The sequence below is a fragment of the Trichoderma citrinoviride genome, assembly GCF_003025115.1.
Source record: "Trichoderma citrinoviride strain TUCIM 6016 unplaced genomic scaffold BBK36scaffold_12, whole genome shotgun sequence".
NCBI lineage: Eukaryota > Fungi > Ascomycota > Sordariomycetes > Hypocreales > Hypocreaceae > Trichoderma > Trichoderma citrinoviride.
In genome coordinates this window covers 1,287,430-1,302,787 of record NW_020194720.1, presented here as the reverse complement: position 1 = coordinate 1,302,787, position 15,358 = coordinate 1,287,430, and the positions used below count along the sequence as shown (strand labels likewise).

General features: G+C 58.2%; 5 protein-coding genes across 5 annotated transcripts; 3 read left to right on the top strand and 2 right to left on the bottom strand.

The window, feature by feature from the left end:
- Nucleotides 1-875: 875 nt before the first annotated feature.
- Nucleotides 876-4,054, top strand: BBK36DRAFT_1136246 (aspartyl-tRNA synthetase). Its single transcript, XM_024892923.1, has 3 exons — nucleotides 876-1,126; nucleotides 1,234-1,279; nucleotides 1,317-4,054. The coding sequence occupies exon 3, from the start codon at nucleotides 1,331-1,333 to the stop codon at nucleotides 4,046-4,048; it is 2,718 nt and encodes a 905-aa protein (XP_024747272.1). The 5' UTR covers nucleotides 876-1,126; nucleotides 1,234-1,279; nucleotides 1,317-1,330; the 3' UTR covers nucleotides 4,049-4,054.
- A 714-nt stretch (nucleotides 4,055-4,768) lies between these two features.
- Nucleotides 4,769-6,098, bottom strand: BBK36DRAFT_58599 (Zinc/iron permease; the record flags this gene model as incomplete). Its single annotated transcript, XM_024898311.1, has 3 exons — nucleotides 4,769-4,954; nucleotides 5,059-5,371; nucleotides 5,473-6,098. 3 exons carry the CDS (start codon nucleotides 6,096-6,098, stop codon nucleotides 4,769-4,771), a joined length of 1,125 nt encoding a protein of 374 aa, XP_024747271.1.
- Nucleotides 6,099-7,790: 1,692 nt separating this feature from the next.
- Nucleotides 7,791-8,903, top strand: BBK36DRAFT_1125177 (hypothetical protein; the record flags this gene model as incomplete). The annotated part of the gene is made up of 2 exons (XM_024891251.1): nucleotides 7,791-8,187; nucleotides 8,272-8,903. 2 exons carry the CDS (start codon nucleotides 7,791-7,793, stop codon nucleotides 8,901-8,903), a joined length of 1,029 nt encoding a protein of 342 aa, XP_024747270.1.
- An 865-nt stretch (nucleotides 8,904-9,768) lies between these two features.
- On the top strand, nucleotides 9,769-10,971 carry BBK36DRAFT_1125415 (HET-domain-containing protein; the record flags this gene model as incomplete). Its single annotated transcript, XM_024891282.1, has 2 exons — nucleotides 9,769-10,581; nucleotides 10,732-10,971. Coding segments are annotated over 2 exons (1,053 nt in total), but the record flags the coding sequence as incomplete, so codon positions are not given.
- A 992-nt stretch (nucleotides 10,972-11,963) lies between these two features.
- BBK36DRAFT_1096568 (glycoside hydrolase family 17 protein) lies at nucleotides 11,964-13,415 on the bottom strand (the record flags this gene model as incomplete). Its single annotated transcript, XM_024889092.1, has 2 exons — nucleotides 11,964-12,296; nucleotides 12,492-13,415. Coding segments are annotated over 2 exons (1,257 nt in total), but the record flags the coding sequence as incomplete, so codon positions are not given.
- Nucleotides 13,416-15,358: the final 1,943 nt, after the last annotated feature.

The following is a 15,358-nucleotide window of genomic DNA, read 5'->3' as shown; positions in this document are numbered from 1 at the left end:
TTCTCCCCTCACGCCCCTGGACCAAAGCATGGCAGCTGGCGGGCTCAGTCAGCGACAGCGGCGCTTAGATATCGGCTTAGGGAGGGCTCAGTCATTGCAGTCATTGCCGTGTTGATGGCTGTCGCGTAAACAGTTTCTAAGCTCGAAAGCTGCAAGCTCCCACGCTCTCCCTAAGCTCTAGCCTCAGACACGGCGCCCCCTCATCAGCTGCGACCCAGTCCAAGGCAGTGAATTCCGCGGGCTCCAAACGTGCCCTGCGGATAGGCTGTCGGGGTCGGGCGGAGACTAAAGTCCAAGGACAGGGCAGACAAGCAGACAGAAAGTGGCTGCATGTGGACTCGACGCTGGCTCGGTTCGGCGCCGCTGTAGTTTGTCATTTGATAGCACCATTGTCATATGTATCGCTGGATTCGAAGGCTTTTCGCTTCTTCTTTGTCCTGACCCCCTTGTCATCTCGTCAGAAGTGGCCGTCCGTCTTATATAAGGCCTGAGCAGCCTGTCCAGGAGCCACTGCCGTCTCCCTCCCTTCCCTCTCCCAACCATCCCTCCTCCTACCTCGTACCTGTCTTGTCTTGCCTTGCCTTGACTTGACTTGCTGCCTGGAGCTCAAGACACACAAACACAAACACAAACACACACCGCGCACGCACGCATAAACCGCTAATCAAACATCACCCTCCATTTGCCACTATTCCTGTGCCAGCCACCCTCCCTCGACGCATCAACTACCGGTTTTTCATATTCCCATTGTCCAAAAATAACCCCGCGGGCGAATCAATCCCTGCAAACACCCAGCCGTCGTCACCGCAGACGCGGCAGTGAGTGATTCAGTCCAACGTCATTGACCGTGAAGCGATCACAACAGAGCGGAGGCGAAAAAAAAAAAAAAAAAAGGACGCACAAGGCTGTCAGGGCCGAGCTTCGATAACATCATCAGGCCTGAAGGGGAAGCATAGCGCCGCACAAGTGCCTAAGAGAGCCCCAGTCAGCGCTGCGTCTGCTCTTGTGGTCCTGGTTCCTTTTCAACCTTGACTGCGAAACCCCGCCAACGAGCCCCGCGAACTCCGGCAGCGCAACTCGACTGAGGCATAGCGGACACGCCTTGCCCCCCCCGTTGCCACACCTTCTTCTCTCCTTCATTGTGCGACTTCCCACCCCCGTCCGGCCAATCACTCCCATCGCTTCAGTCGCTCTGCGAGCCTTGGCGGCGATAATCCAGGTGCTACATCGCGCTGCGTACCTTGCTTCCGTCACTATAAACGGATAGCTCATTCACTCCCGTCAACAAGGCCCTCGAGATCCAGCCCGGAAACCAGTATATAGCGTCATCATGCCGGCCACGGACAGCGGGAGAAACTCCCCCATTCTCTCGGCCTTTGGCCTGCCTTTGCGCTCTAACAGCACCAGAAGCAGCAGACGACAGAGCCCTGACCGTGTCACGCCTCGCGAAACACTCCCCAGGAACTACAACAGCGGCACGGGGAGCAACCGCAGCAGCTACCACCAGTACACGATGAACGCAACGCCCACGTCGGCCACGCCCCAGGCGTCGTCGCTGTCCATCCCCAGCTCGCCCGTCGCCCCCGCCGTCCACAGCGAGGCCACGCGCCAGATCCTGGCCACCATGAACGAGGGCGGCGGCCGCAGGTCGGCCCAGGGCTCGCCGCGGTCCAGCATGGACAACTCGGGCGCCTCCTTCGACAGCGTCCGCAGCAGCGGCTCCGACTGGCCCACGCACCCCTATGAGCTCAACACCATTGCCGAGCTGGACAAGCTGCCCATTGGCACCGAGGTCACCTTCCGCGGCCGCATACACACCCAGCGCCAGCTCTCCAAGGCCCTCGACTTCCTCCTCCTCCGCGACCAGACCTACTCCGTCCAAGGTGTCCTCTCGAGAGAGAACATGGACATGGTCCAGTGGGTACAGAAGCTCCCTGCCGAGTCGCTGCTTCAAGTCAACGGCGTGCTCAAGGAGCCTCCGGAGCCCGTTCGATCTGCCACCGTCTCCCACGCGGAGGTTGACATCCACGGCCTGTGGCTCGTCAACCCGGCGCAAAACGCCCCCTTCAGCGTCTACAGACCCCCCGAGGCACTGCGCAGCCGCATGCAGTCGCGTATCCTCGATCTGCGACACCCGGCCAACCAGGCCCTGTTCCGCATCCGATCCATGGTCTCCCGCCAGTTCCGGGACACTCTCGAGGCCTACGGCTTTGTAGAGATCAACACCCCCAAGCTGCAGCCTGCCGCCACCGAGAGCGGTGCCTCCGTTTTCAAGGTCAACTACTTTGGCCGCAAGGCCTTCCTGGCCCAGAGCCCCCAGCTCGCCAAGCAAATGGCCATCTCTTCCGACTTTGGTCGCGTCTACGAGATTGGTCCCGTCTTCCGCGCCGAAAACTCAAACACCCATCGCCACCTTACCGAGTACACCGGCTTGGATCTCGAAATGGCCATTGAGCATGACTACCACGAGGTGATCCAGCTCCTTGACGAGTTCCTCAAGAACGTCTTCAAGGCCGTCTACGCCATGCCCGAGGTCGAGGTCCTCAAGCAGCGATGGCCCAGCAAGGAGTTCAAGTATCTGGACGAGACGCTGATTCTCGACTTCCGAGACGGTCTCCAGATGCTTCGAGACGACGGTCGTGACGTTGCCGAGGAGGATCTCTCCACCCCTGATGAGATTCGGCTGGGTGAGCTCGTGCGGGAGAAGTACAACACCGACTACTACGTGCTGGACCGCTTCCCTACAAACGCCCGTCCCTTCTATACCCACAAGGACCCCGAGGATCCCCGGTGGACCCGGTCGTTTGACATCTTCATCCGCGGCCAGGAGATTTGCTCCGGTGGCCAGCGTATCCACGATGCCGGAGAGCTGCGCGCCAACATGTCCGCCGCCGGCATTGCCGAAGAGGGCATGGAGGAGTACCTGGCCGGCTTCGACCTCGGCGCGCCGCCCCATGCCGGCGCCGGTCTCGGTCTCGAGCGTATCGTGACCTGGATGCTCGAGCTAGGAGACGTGCGGAACGCCTCGCTCTTCTACCGCGACCCCAAGTCTCTCCCCGACCGCAAGCCCGGCCTGCCTCACCCCGAGGCCGACACCACGAAGCCCTATGCCGCGCTCCACACGCCTCCGGTCGAGAAGCTCATTGCCAACTACGGCGATGCCTCCAACACCTCTTGGCTCGACGAGCGATTCGAGATTTGGCGACACAAGACTGGCGCCGCCGTGGGCTATGTCAAGCAGGACAAGTTTGCCATGGTCACCGGCGACCCCCTCTGCGATAGGTCGCAATACAAGGACGTCATCTCGGACTTTGTCAAGTACATTGTGACGGAGCTCCGCCTGGTCCCCATCTGGATGCTCGTCTCGTACGAGGTGCAAAAGATTCTGGCCCACGACCTCGGCTGGCGAACCCTGTCTTGCACGGAGGAGCAGCGCGTCGACACCACCCGACACCAGAGCCCGGCCGGCGGCCCCAAGGCCCGCAGAGTCGAGCGTGAGGGCGTTAAGATCCACGAGGTCAAGCCCGATGAGGACTTCATCAGGCGCGCCAACGAGGGCATCGAGGCCTGGAAGGCCAACCGCAAGGGCAAGCAGGTCCACCTGACCGAGGTGCGCCCCTGGGTCGACCAGGAGCACCGCCGCTACTTCGCCGCCGAGAAGGACGGCAAGGTCCACGCCATGGTGGTGCTGGCCAAGCTGGCCCCCCGCCACGGCTGGCAGGTCAAGTGGGCTCTGGACTTCCCCGGAGCCGTCAACGGCGCCATTGAGGTGCTCATTGAGTACGCGCTGTCGTGCGTCACCGGCGCCCAGGTGACGTTTGGCGTCGGCGTGTCGGAGAAGCTGACGCCTGGAGAGCATCTCCACGGCATTCGGGCTAAGTTCCTCGCCACCACGTACCGCTCCATTGTCGAGAGCCTTGGCCTGCGGAGAAAGGCGGGCTTCCGATCCAAGTTTGGTGCTCTGGGTGAGGAGGTGTACATCTGCTACCCCAAGCACGGCGTCGGCCTGCGAGACTTGCAGCAAGTCATCAAGTTCTTCCAAGATTAAGCTTGCTTGTCCCTCCCCCCTTGAAAGACACGACATGATACCCATTGACTACCACTGGAAATGAAAGCATAAAAAAAACATGAAAAGAAAGCAAAGGAAAGCTGAAAAGTAGCGAAGACAAGGACACGGAAAAGCAAGATGTCGATAAACGGGGTCTGTGGAGTCTGGCAGTGACGAGATAATGGAGGAAAGATCTTTTGGCACACGGGAGGGATGGAGGGGAGGGGGAAATGATGAATGACCTGCACATTGTTTACTTCGCCTTGATTTCTGTATTTTTTTTTCCCCCTTAACCCCCCTAAGATACCGATGTTATGTTATTCTTCTTCTCTTCGCTCATGGTATGGACTAGGCATCTCTGTGTTTGGTTGATAGATGGGTTGGTTTGGTCTGTTTTTGATTCCCCTCTTGTTGGCTGGCATACGGGACCGGAGGGAGGATGAGGAGGGACCTACAACGTTTTGGTTTGAGTAGTATTACGTTTGACGAATATGTTATGATGCACAATTATTCTGCGTTGTCATTGATGTCATCTGAGCCTATCCATGACTTGAGAGAACGTTTACGTTGCTATTCAAGAGCTCATACCGGGTAGGCTCTGGTTTCGCTCGGTGGTCTATGTAGCACTACAAGGGCGAAAAATCTCGATGGGTTTCCACTATCCTGACACCAATTTCTATCTTCCTTCCCTGCCTACCTAGCCATCTGAGCGCCCCTCTTTCACTCGTGCCATGATATGTACAGCATGATGCCAGCGCCGACGGCCACGGCGGTGAACTGGGTCAGCGTCTTGCGCAGCTCGAGCATCTTGTTGGGGCCCGTCTCGAGCAGCTCCGGGATGACGGCGACGGTGCCGACGTAGAGAAAGGTTCCCGCCGTAAAAGGCAGCAACATGTCGCCCCAGGTCTTGAACAACAACAACAACGAACTCACAAGTCAGCAAAGAAGCCCATTTGGGAATCCCCAAGAGGTATGTAGGGAGAAGGGAAGTTGTGGGATGAAAAACGTACAAGACTCGTGCCCCAAAGCCCGGCGTTCCTGGCCATGGCTCCACCATCATCACCATGAGCACCACCAGACCCAAACTCCTGCACGGCGATGCCAATGAGGGTGCCCATGAAGGCGCCGATGGCGGTGACGAACTGGGAGGCCATGGCGGCGCGCTTGGAGAAGCCGGACTGGACGAGGAGGGCAAAGTCGCCGACCTCGTGGGGGATCTCGTGGAAGAAGACGGCGACGGTGGTGGTTGCGCCGATGGTGGGCGAGGCGTAGAAGCTGGCGGACATGGCGAGGCCGTCGGTGATGTTGTGGGTGAAGTCGGCGCTGGGGGGTTGACACAGAAATATGTTAGTCGAGCTTTTTGTTTTGTGTATGAAATGAGGCGCGCGCGTGTGTGTGCCTGGGTGCCTGTGGAGGGAACTTACATCAAGTTGAGGTAGCCCCCGAGCTTTACGCTGGGGTTAATCTCCTTGAGCTGCGATTGCTCGTCGACAGGGTTCTTCTTGGCGCTCTTGTTTGCTTTTCGCGACTTGGCTTCGTTCTTGAGCGTGCTCGCGCCGGTGGAGATGCCGACGTCTGTCGACACCTTGTGCTGCTCTTGATGCGAATGCCCGTGCGAATGCTCGTGCCCGGCACCGCCCGTCGCAATCCTCAGCCCCTTGTCCATGGCCACAAACGTCATGAAGCCCACCAGGATGGCCAAGCCGAGGACGAGGTTCCGATTCGGCTCAACCAGCACGAAGCGCGCCCTGTCCGCCTCGTCCTCGCCGACAAAGATCTCGGGCAGCAGGTGGAAGAGGGTGTCGCCGAGCAGGCCGCCGACGGCGAAGGCGACCATGACGGAGAGCGAGGACGGGTCGATGTCTGTCGGGACGAGGGCGAGGAGGAAGTTGGGCGGGCCGGAGATGTAGAGCGTGGCGAGGAGGGCGTTGACGGCGGGGGAGCCGGGGAAGAGCACGGAGAAGAGGGTGGTCGTGAGGGAGGAGGGGGATGATTCGAAGTGGGCGCGCTTGGCGGCGTTGAGCTGCTGGACGACGGGGCATGTCTGCATAGGAGTTTGAGTTAGCTGCGTGTGATGTGGAAGGGTTGTGGTTGGAGCTGTCTGTTGTGATATACCTGGAGCTGGTCGTCGAGCTCTTCCAAGCTCAGAGACTCAATGGCTGCTGCTGCTGCTGCAGTGGTCTTGACCTGCGACGCGGCAGCACAAGCTGCTAGTAGGAAGAAGCATGATGCAGCTAGAGCCGTGAAGGTGCTGCTGCGTCGAGCCATTGCGGGAGCAGGTTGACGATTGGAGCTCGTCACTTGGCTCGTTGATACGGTAGAGGTGCGATGGAAAGATGACGATGATTTGCTAGTGTCGAGCGATGGATGGCCGAATCAGGGCGGAAAGACACGAATACGACTGTCCATGTCCGAGCCCACTTTTTGCCTTTTGCCTCTTTGGGCATGTTTGGGTAACAAGGGCAGCTTGATGGGAAGGCGTTTGGCCGTTGTTGCACATCGAAGCTGGGCGCAATTGATGAGGCATCTTGTATACAAGGTTCGTCCTGGACCTGCAACAGCAATGGCACCCGAGGAAGTCGATTACTACTACTACCTGTACCTGGGACGGAAGGAAAGCAACGCTCGGGACATGGAGAGGCCCCGACTGGCGGATCCGAGCTCGGCTTAGGTAAACTCTCAACCTCGATGATGAGATGAACATGTTGGCCAACCTCATCAGCATGAGGGGACATCGTCTGAAATGGTTCTTTGGCACGGGGCAACGAATACTAGGTATGCTGTTTGAACTCGTGACGTACTAACTCATGCCCCGTACCTGGCACTACCACGATGGCGGCGCCGCATCTCTACCACGGCCGCTACTAGTATCTCTCGGCAATGGCTCATGTATCTCGAAGCGACGAGCCATTGAATAGATGGTTACCGATCGCCTTTGTTGCAATCCGTGTGCTTTTTATAAAGACGAGTCATAGGAACTGCTTGAGAGGTGTGGCGCGATCATCCTCTTATGCTGAGCATACCTTGACGTCTGATTCACTCCCATCCTGCTCTCTGACAAGCATCATCACGATGAAATACGTAGTAGGACGATGCAATCAAACGATGTGTCCATCTCATTGAAGGAGATCAAACTCTACAGTTTGTACGCTTAGGCTTTCTTTAGAGACAGAGACGGTCGCACTCCATCTCAACCACCAACGTGTGTTTGTGAGATTCTTCGTTTGTGCGAATACAAGGTTCTCAAGTTGCATCGCCCCTTATTGACCGAAGGCAGAGGAGATCCAAGAATAACCATTTCGTCCATGCTTATATTTAGACAACTACCTACATGTACCTAATATGGCAGCTACCTTACCTACTTGCCCCCTGGCTACGGTTAACCTGCGCTCCATATGCGGTCTGACGATGAAAAATACCACCTCAGCTGACGACCTCCATAACTGGCGATACCTTCCATTTCCAGCCAAATCTTTTGTGTAAACCAACCAACTTCCGCTTCGAATATAGCATGGAGCCTAGGTAGCAATCGATGCAATTATAAAAGTAATTGCTTCGCCCACTCACCAAGAAGTCTTCCTGAAAGACAACAACAAGGTACTATTATAAGGCCTCAGCCAAGATGCCATCCCTCAACTCAGCAGGCCTCGCCTCACTCCTCCTCTTCGCCCTCCCCAAGGCCACCACCGCAGCCGCCAACGATGTCGACGCCGGCTTCGACGCCTACGCCGCCGCCCAAGTAATGGTCGACAAGGCCTCCCACTCGTGGGAATGGGGCACCGCCGCCGAAGCCCTCCTCGAGCTGCACAACCCGGAGCTCTCCGTCTTCGGCCCGGACCCCTTCCCCGACGGCAAGATCCCCTCAGCCGACCCCAGCACGACGGCCCTCGCCTACGCGAAGCAGTTCATCAACCGCGACTCGCAGACGCTCGTCAACGACACCGCGGTGGGCGATCCGGCGTCGCTGGGCGTCTCGGCGGTGCTGCTGGGGCAGTCGGACGACGTCTACATCGGGGCGGCGGAGCGAGAGGCCGACTTTCTGCTCAATGTTGCGCCGAGGTTCAGCAACGGCGCCATTTCGCATCGGCCGGATGTTGCTGAGCTGTGGGCGGACAACATGGCCATGTCGTTTCCGTTTTGTACGTTCTCTTCTCTTTTCCAATCCCTGTATTATGCGTCGATATGTACAAGGGGGTATAACTGACACAGTCATCATCATCAAGTGGCCTATCTCGCCGTTGAGCAGAACAGCACCTCCTTAATGGCCACCACGGTCCAGCAATGCGGCCTCCAGCGCGAGATCCTCAAGAGCGGCAACGGCCTCAGCTGGCAGCACATCATCGGCCCCCAGTCCCAAGACACGGGCCTCTGGTCGACGGGCAACGGCTGGGCGGGCTACGGCATGGTACGCGTCCTCCACACGCTGCAGAAATGGAGCGCCTCCTCGGCCTCGATGGCTGCCGAGGCCGCCCAGCTCAAGGGGTGGATCAAGGAGATCCTCGACGGCGCGATGCAGGCGGGCTCGGCGGACGGCGGGCTGCTGCGCAACTACCTCGACGACGCGAGCTGGTTTGGCGAGATCTCGGGGACTGCGGTCCTCAGCGCCGTGGCGTATCGGATGGCCGTCAACGACCCGGCCATGTTCCCGCAGTCGTATGTCGCCTGGGCGGATGCGAACAGGAGGACCCTCGCCGCGAAGCAGGACGCAAACGGCCTATTCTCGCCGGCCGTGAATCCGTACGACTGGCATGATAGGAGCGAGTACACTGCTGGATCGCCCGAGGGCCAAGCGTTCGCCGTGTACTTGTATACGGCGTACAGGGACTGCGTCGGCGCCGGGGTTTGTCAAGCCTGAAGTTTTGTGTCTGAGGGCGGTTTATTTACATGTATATACTGTGTTATCTCTCTCAACATACACCTTTGCTGATTCACACATTCATTAGCATCTTCCTCTCTATGATTGACCATGAATCAGTTGATCCACCAGGCCGCAGATGTAATGAATCGTCCAAGGAGTAGACGTGGATATAAGCCGTCCGGAGCAGACAGATTCCGTCTTGAATGTCTGATGTGCGCGCGGGGTCATCTCCCACATCCCCATGGTCTGAATATTAATCAGTTGAATCGGTCAGACTTCCTTCGACACGGGGTCCCTCTCTACAAACACCACATCACATACACACCATGGCATTCGAGGCTGAGACAGACAACTCGGACGCCGTGAGACCATGCCGAAGCCGTCGACACCCCCTTCAGAGGAATCTGATGAAAGGCCGGCCAGCCCTGGAGGAGAGAATCGTCACATCTGTTGGAAGTGCCAGGCCGCCCTGAGCCCTACCGCCCCTACCAAAGGCATCTCTCTCCTCGACAGCCAAACGCAAAATGGCCTCCAGAGCGTGTGGCACATCGAAGCACCGGGGTCGGTGCAGACAACAGCGCGGGCCGGATGTCCCCTCTGCCGTCGCTTTGTGCAGTACCTCTCCCCGACCGACCGGGACTTGTTGCGGAGCTGGGCGGAGGGCGAATGCAGGACCAAGTATGAGTATACGGGGTTTTCCGACCGCTTCATGCATGCGTCGTTGAGATGTACTGCTTTTCTTCCTCTTCCTCACGTCGAGGGCGAAGAAGAAGAAGAGGAAGCCCCTTCTGTCAGCTCCTGCGTGGAGTTGCAGCCAGCCAAAGGTACGCAGGACGCAGACTGTCCCTCGTGAGACTCTTGAATGGAAACATTAACGCCTCGTTTTGCAGACGTCGATCATTGCTTGAACACGGGCGTGATCGAAGCCTCGACGGATTCGGATACCACCTGGTCTACCATCAGAACCTGGCTGGCCGACTGCACCGAGCACCATACAGCTTGCTCCTCGGCCAGGCCAGCAGGGCCTCTCCCAACCCGGGTCATAGAGATAACACCCGGCCAGCCTCTCAAGCTCGTCCTCGCCAGCGAGCTCGTGTCATCGTCACCCGCCGACTACGCGACTCTGAGCCACTGCTGGGGCTCGCACATGCCGCTACGGCTCCTGACGTCGAATCTCTCTTACCTGCTGCGCGAGATCCCCCTTGAGAAGCTCAGCAAGACCTTTCAGCACGCCGTCGCCATCGCGCGCCGCATGGAGGTTACCTACCTCTGGATCGACAGCCTCTGCATCATCCAGGACTCCGCGTCCGACTGGCTCGCGGAGTCGGCGACCATGGCCTCCGTCTACTCCAACGCGCGCTTCAACATATCCGCCGCGCATGCGCCGGACGGCAACGGAGGCTGCTTCGCCACCCGCGACCCGGCAGCCGCGCTCGCACCGCTGCACGTACACGTCCCCTGGGCCGGCTGGGGGACCTCGCCGGGTTCGCGCGCCGTGCTGGAGAGACACTGGTGGCGGCGGCACGTGGATGCGGCGCCGCTTCTGCAGCGGGCGTGGGTGTTTCAGGAGCAGGTCCTCGCGAGGCGCAACTTGATCTTTGGGGACGTCGAGGTCCTGTTCGTGTGTCGCGAGACGGTGGCCAGCGAGCAGTTCCCCTCTGGGATCCCGGAGCGGGTCGCCGGGCCGGAGCTGCGAGAGGCCGGCATGTGGTTGCAAGGACAGGTAGAAGAAGGAGACGACGACGACGACGACGACGACGCTCCTGATCGGGGAGAGGACGGAGACGGCAGCAGCGGCACGGACGGGGATACGCTGGTTCTGGAGCTGTGGGATGCCCTGGTAGAGGAGTTTTCCGGACGCAACCTCACGCGCGGGACCGACAAGCTCATCGCCTTCTCGGCCGTTGCGTCGCAGATGCGCCGGCACATCCGCAGCGACTATCTGGCCGGGCTGTGGCGAGTCTACCTGCCGGGCCAGCTGCTGTGGTGGATCAACTCCATGCATGCGGAGCTTCAACCGCGGCCGGAGTGTGATTACATTGCGCCGAGCTGGTCGTGGGCGTCGACTTCTGGAAGCGTGCAGAGCTGGTTCCCCAAGTTCCCCGAGCTGGAAAAGGTCTTGGACGTCGTGGACGTGGAGGTTGTGCCCGTGGACGCCGGCAACCCCTTTGGCCAGGTGAAAAGGGGCGCGGTGTTGACGGTCCGGGGCTACCTTGCCAGGACACAAGGGCCACTGCGTCGCGGCGAGACGTCTTTTGGGGATAGTAGTAGTACTACGGACGAGGAGGAGGAGGTCGATGATTCCAATCTCTGCTTCGGCGTCTATTGGGACTGCTGCTGCAAGACGGAGCAGCCGGGGCAGGCCGAAGAGGATGATGTGTACTACTTGCTTCCCGTCCTCGCCGACTACACCACCAAAGACGAGGTGGGTGCGCCCGGGTCGCTGACGAGTGTGTACGGCTTGGTCTTGCGCCGCATCATCCGCTCTCAATCTTCCGGGAACGACGAGTACGTGCGAGAGGGACGGTTTGACGTGGTCCGCTGGAAAAGAGCTGGCTTCCAGGCGGCATGCCGTGACTTTGCCGCGGAACTGGGGTTGGGGGATGGTAGTGATACTGGCTGGGGAGCCAAGCGCCTGCTCAACATATTGTGACATGAGGTATTGTTAGTCTAACTGGGCATGCGAACAGTATCAGTGTAATTCTTGGATTATAAGCATAAGGAGTGTGTCCATTGATCCATCTATGTAATCCATATTTCCCCCATATACTATAAAATGCCAATGCCTTTTTCATTATGTCGTCCAAAAGTCATCCCACAAGACAGGACGTACAAGGCATCCCGAGAGAACTAAACTACTAATCTACTGAAGTACTTTTGTGTAGATGTGCGAGAAAATTCCGTCAAAAGTTCATAATAAGGGGAATCATCGTCCCTATAGTTGTCATTATATGCCGTCTTCCCTGTTCTGTCATAAAAGAGCAACTTGATATAACAAGCCTAAACCTCACTCTCCTCGCAGCCTTATTACTCATTCAACATCATCTGTTAATGTTCTTACAGAGCAATGGCAGCCACGGCAATAGCAGCCGCCGCCGCCCCGAAAGAGCTCAGCTTGCTACCGCTGCTTCCGGGGATGTTACTCGTGGAAGGCGAGCTGGGGCCGGAGCCAGGGGCCGAGGCGGAGGGGGAGCCGCCGCCGCCCGCCGCAGAAGTGCTGTTGGCACTGGGGAACGGGGCAGAGGCCAAGGTCGTGGGGACGATGACGATGACGGAGGTGGGAGCGGAGGCCGTGGGGAAGGTAGTGGTGAAGACCTCTGAGACGGACGTCTGCGCCACCGCGGTCGTGGTCTGCTCGGAAACGGTAGTCTGGGTCTCGACAGCGCTGGTCTGAGACTCGACGACGGTGGTCGTCTGAGGCGCTGAGACGACAGTGGTGGTAGCAGAAGCACCAGGCTCGGTGGCCGTAATCGTAGTAGAAGCCTCCTCAGTGCTTGACGCAGCAGCAGCAGAGGTAGAAGAAGAAGTCTGGCTAGGCGCCGCAGCAGAAGTCGTCGTCGAGGGCTCCTGAGGCTTGGTGTCGACGTCCTTGCACGAGAGGTCGTACAGCGGCTTCTCGGTCAGCTCGCTGCCGATGACGCCAAAGGTAGGGTTGGGCGCGTCGGGCGCGGCATCCTGCAGCGTGTACCACCAGACGTTGACCTTGCCGAAGTTGGGGCAGCCGACCTGCAGCCAGTACTCGCGGGCGTTGGCCGTGGAGGCGACGGCGAGGCCCGACTTGGGCCCGCTGACGGGCCAGCCGGTCTCGGTGACCCAGACGGGCTTGCCGGGCCCCGCGTTCTGGATCTTGGTGAGGGCGGCCTGGTAGAGCGACTGGGCGTTGGCGATGGAGTTTGTGTTGGTGTTCTCGTAGTAGGGGTACGTGTCCATGCCGAGCCAGTCGACGGCGTCGATGACGGGCTTGTTGGAGTCGAGCACCCAGGCGTTCCAGGTGTCGACGTGGCCGACGGGGGCGTCGGCCAGGCACGAGCCCTTGATGGCGTCGCGGACCTGGCCGATGTAGTTGACAAGGGTAGCCGGCTGGGCGCCGGCGCCGGCGTTGGAGGCGATGCCCGTCGGGGTGATGCGGTAGAGGTCCTCGCTGCCGACGGAGATGCCGGCCACCAGGTCGCCGAGCGACTGGTCGCAGTACTGGCTGATGGTGCTCTTGAGGGCGGCCATCTCGTTGGCGAAGGCGGCGTCGCCTCCCGACGCCCAGAGGCCGAGCAGCAGGCTCGTCTTGGTGCTGAGGGCGGCGGGGATGGCGGAGATGGGCGTGTTGGCGGTGCCGGCCTGGATCATGGTGTAGAGGCGGGCCGAGGTGAAGGCGCCGTCGGTGCCGTCGAGGCCGGCGGCCGTCTTGAACTCGGCCTCGAAGTCGCTCTGGGCCTTGGGCTGGCCGTTTGTAAAGGTTGAGCCGTAGTTGAAGCCCTGGTAGGCGGCGTTGACGGCCGAGATGGCCGTGGCCAGGGCCAGGAGGGTGGAGGATGAGGAGGGCATCTTTTTTTTGTTCTGTTTTCCCTCTTACTATAGATTATGTATGTATGGGTGTTTCGTCGTTATCCAGAAGCGAACGAAGGATGTTGTAGCCCAAGAAAGGAACGAGTGGTTTCTTGGATATATATAAGTGCTCCGTTTATACAAGCGAAGGGACGAGGTCAGACAGCCAACACGGCAACGCAGACCAAGAAACAAGCAGCGATTGGAGATGATTTGAGGTTATTCAAGTACAGGAAGAGAAGAAGAGGGAGAGGGAACGGACCTTTAAAACAAAAGCAGAGCGGCTCCTGAAAAGATGCTGCAGCCACAGGACAGCCAGCCAGCCACCACCGACCAGTCCCAGACAGCCAGTCAGCTAGACAGACGTCAGCCATGGCGGAGTTGCGGAGACGTTGCAGCATGCAATCGGGATACGAGCTTCGTGGGTGATGGGGGTTGAGCATTGGCCGAGATGCCGAAAAAAGCAAGGCACACGATGGGCACACCCACTCGGCCGTCACCCACACCACACCCCACAACCACGCCACGCCACCCGCTAACTTTTCTTTCTCTTTTTTCCTTTTTTCTTTTCTGTGTATTTCCCGCATTCGAGTTTCCATGCAGTGCTACAAATTGTCTTAGTTTCATCCTCTAAATCGAGCCACAAGGGGTCTGCACTAGACGAACCTCTTTTCTTTTACCTGCACACAACAACAAAGCCCAACTGTGGCATATCTCACATCAGAACATCGACAGCTTCTTCGAGGGCCTGTCTTTCGGCCCAAACGGCCTGTCACCGGCCCCACCATCTTCCCAGCCCGGTGGACCAAATGGGCCCGTAGAAGAAGGAAGAAAAGAGGCGAGGAAAAGGACAAGAGCCCACCTCATCGAAAGGGAAAGAAGAAAAATGCCTCTCGATTGGTTCCCCGATCCAGTTGTTCCGATGCGCTGCTATTTTTGTTACTACGATTCTGCTGGTGCTCAGGCCCATGAGAGCTACGTACTTGTAGTAGTATCCAGAGAGTAGAAACCGACGTCATCATCCCTGCCATCACATCATGATCATCCTCCCCGGTAAAACAAACGGACAGACAAAGAACACGCAATGCCCATATTACCACTCAATACTACTATTTCTTGCACAGTGCCTGGTAATAATACATCGTCACCCTATCATTCAGCTGCGAAAAACTCACAAGAAACTCAAAGACAACCTGTAACATACGTCTTGTCTTGGAATCCCAAGCGCCGAGACAACAAAGCAAGACAACAGAAAGCCACAGCGGCTATACCAGCTTCGTACCATCGTCGGCGCTAAGAAAGTTGACAGGCGGAAGTGCCTTTTTACGATACTACCACTAAATCTTTCATGGAGTCCGGTCTCTCGTGATCCGGCGGCGTTCGATCTGCGACGCCGGTGCAAGGTGACAACTTACACGTACTTCTAAACTTGCACACTCGATCAAACAGTTTCTTTGCATCGAAAGGGAATCATCACATCCCTCTAAACCCAGGCCCCCAAGAGACCACATGCCATTTGACGATAGTATATGTACACCCGGACAGTATTACCTCTAGGCAGTATCTTACCCCATGCAGACCGCCCCCGTGACCTCGTGTTCACCAAACATCGTATTCCAAACCCGCCAACGCACACATTCGCGACTACTAGTACCACAGTACACCGCCTCTATATACACAAGTCAATTCTTCCCAGTTCAGAATACCTTACCCTCAAAAATGACAACCCCCTCTCTCCCCGAAGAAACAAAGTAGCTTGAATCTGTAGTAGAACAGAGGTCCTCAGAGTTCAGCAAAGCCTGCCCGGCTCCTCGGAATCCCACGTTGTGGCTTCCCCCCCCCGCTAACGCAGCCAAAGAGCTGGTAGTACCTAGTCTAGGTTAAACTGGCTCAAGGGACCACACATGGTTGCG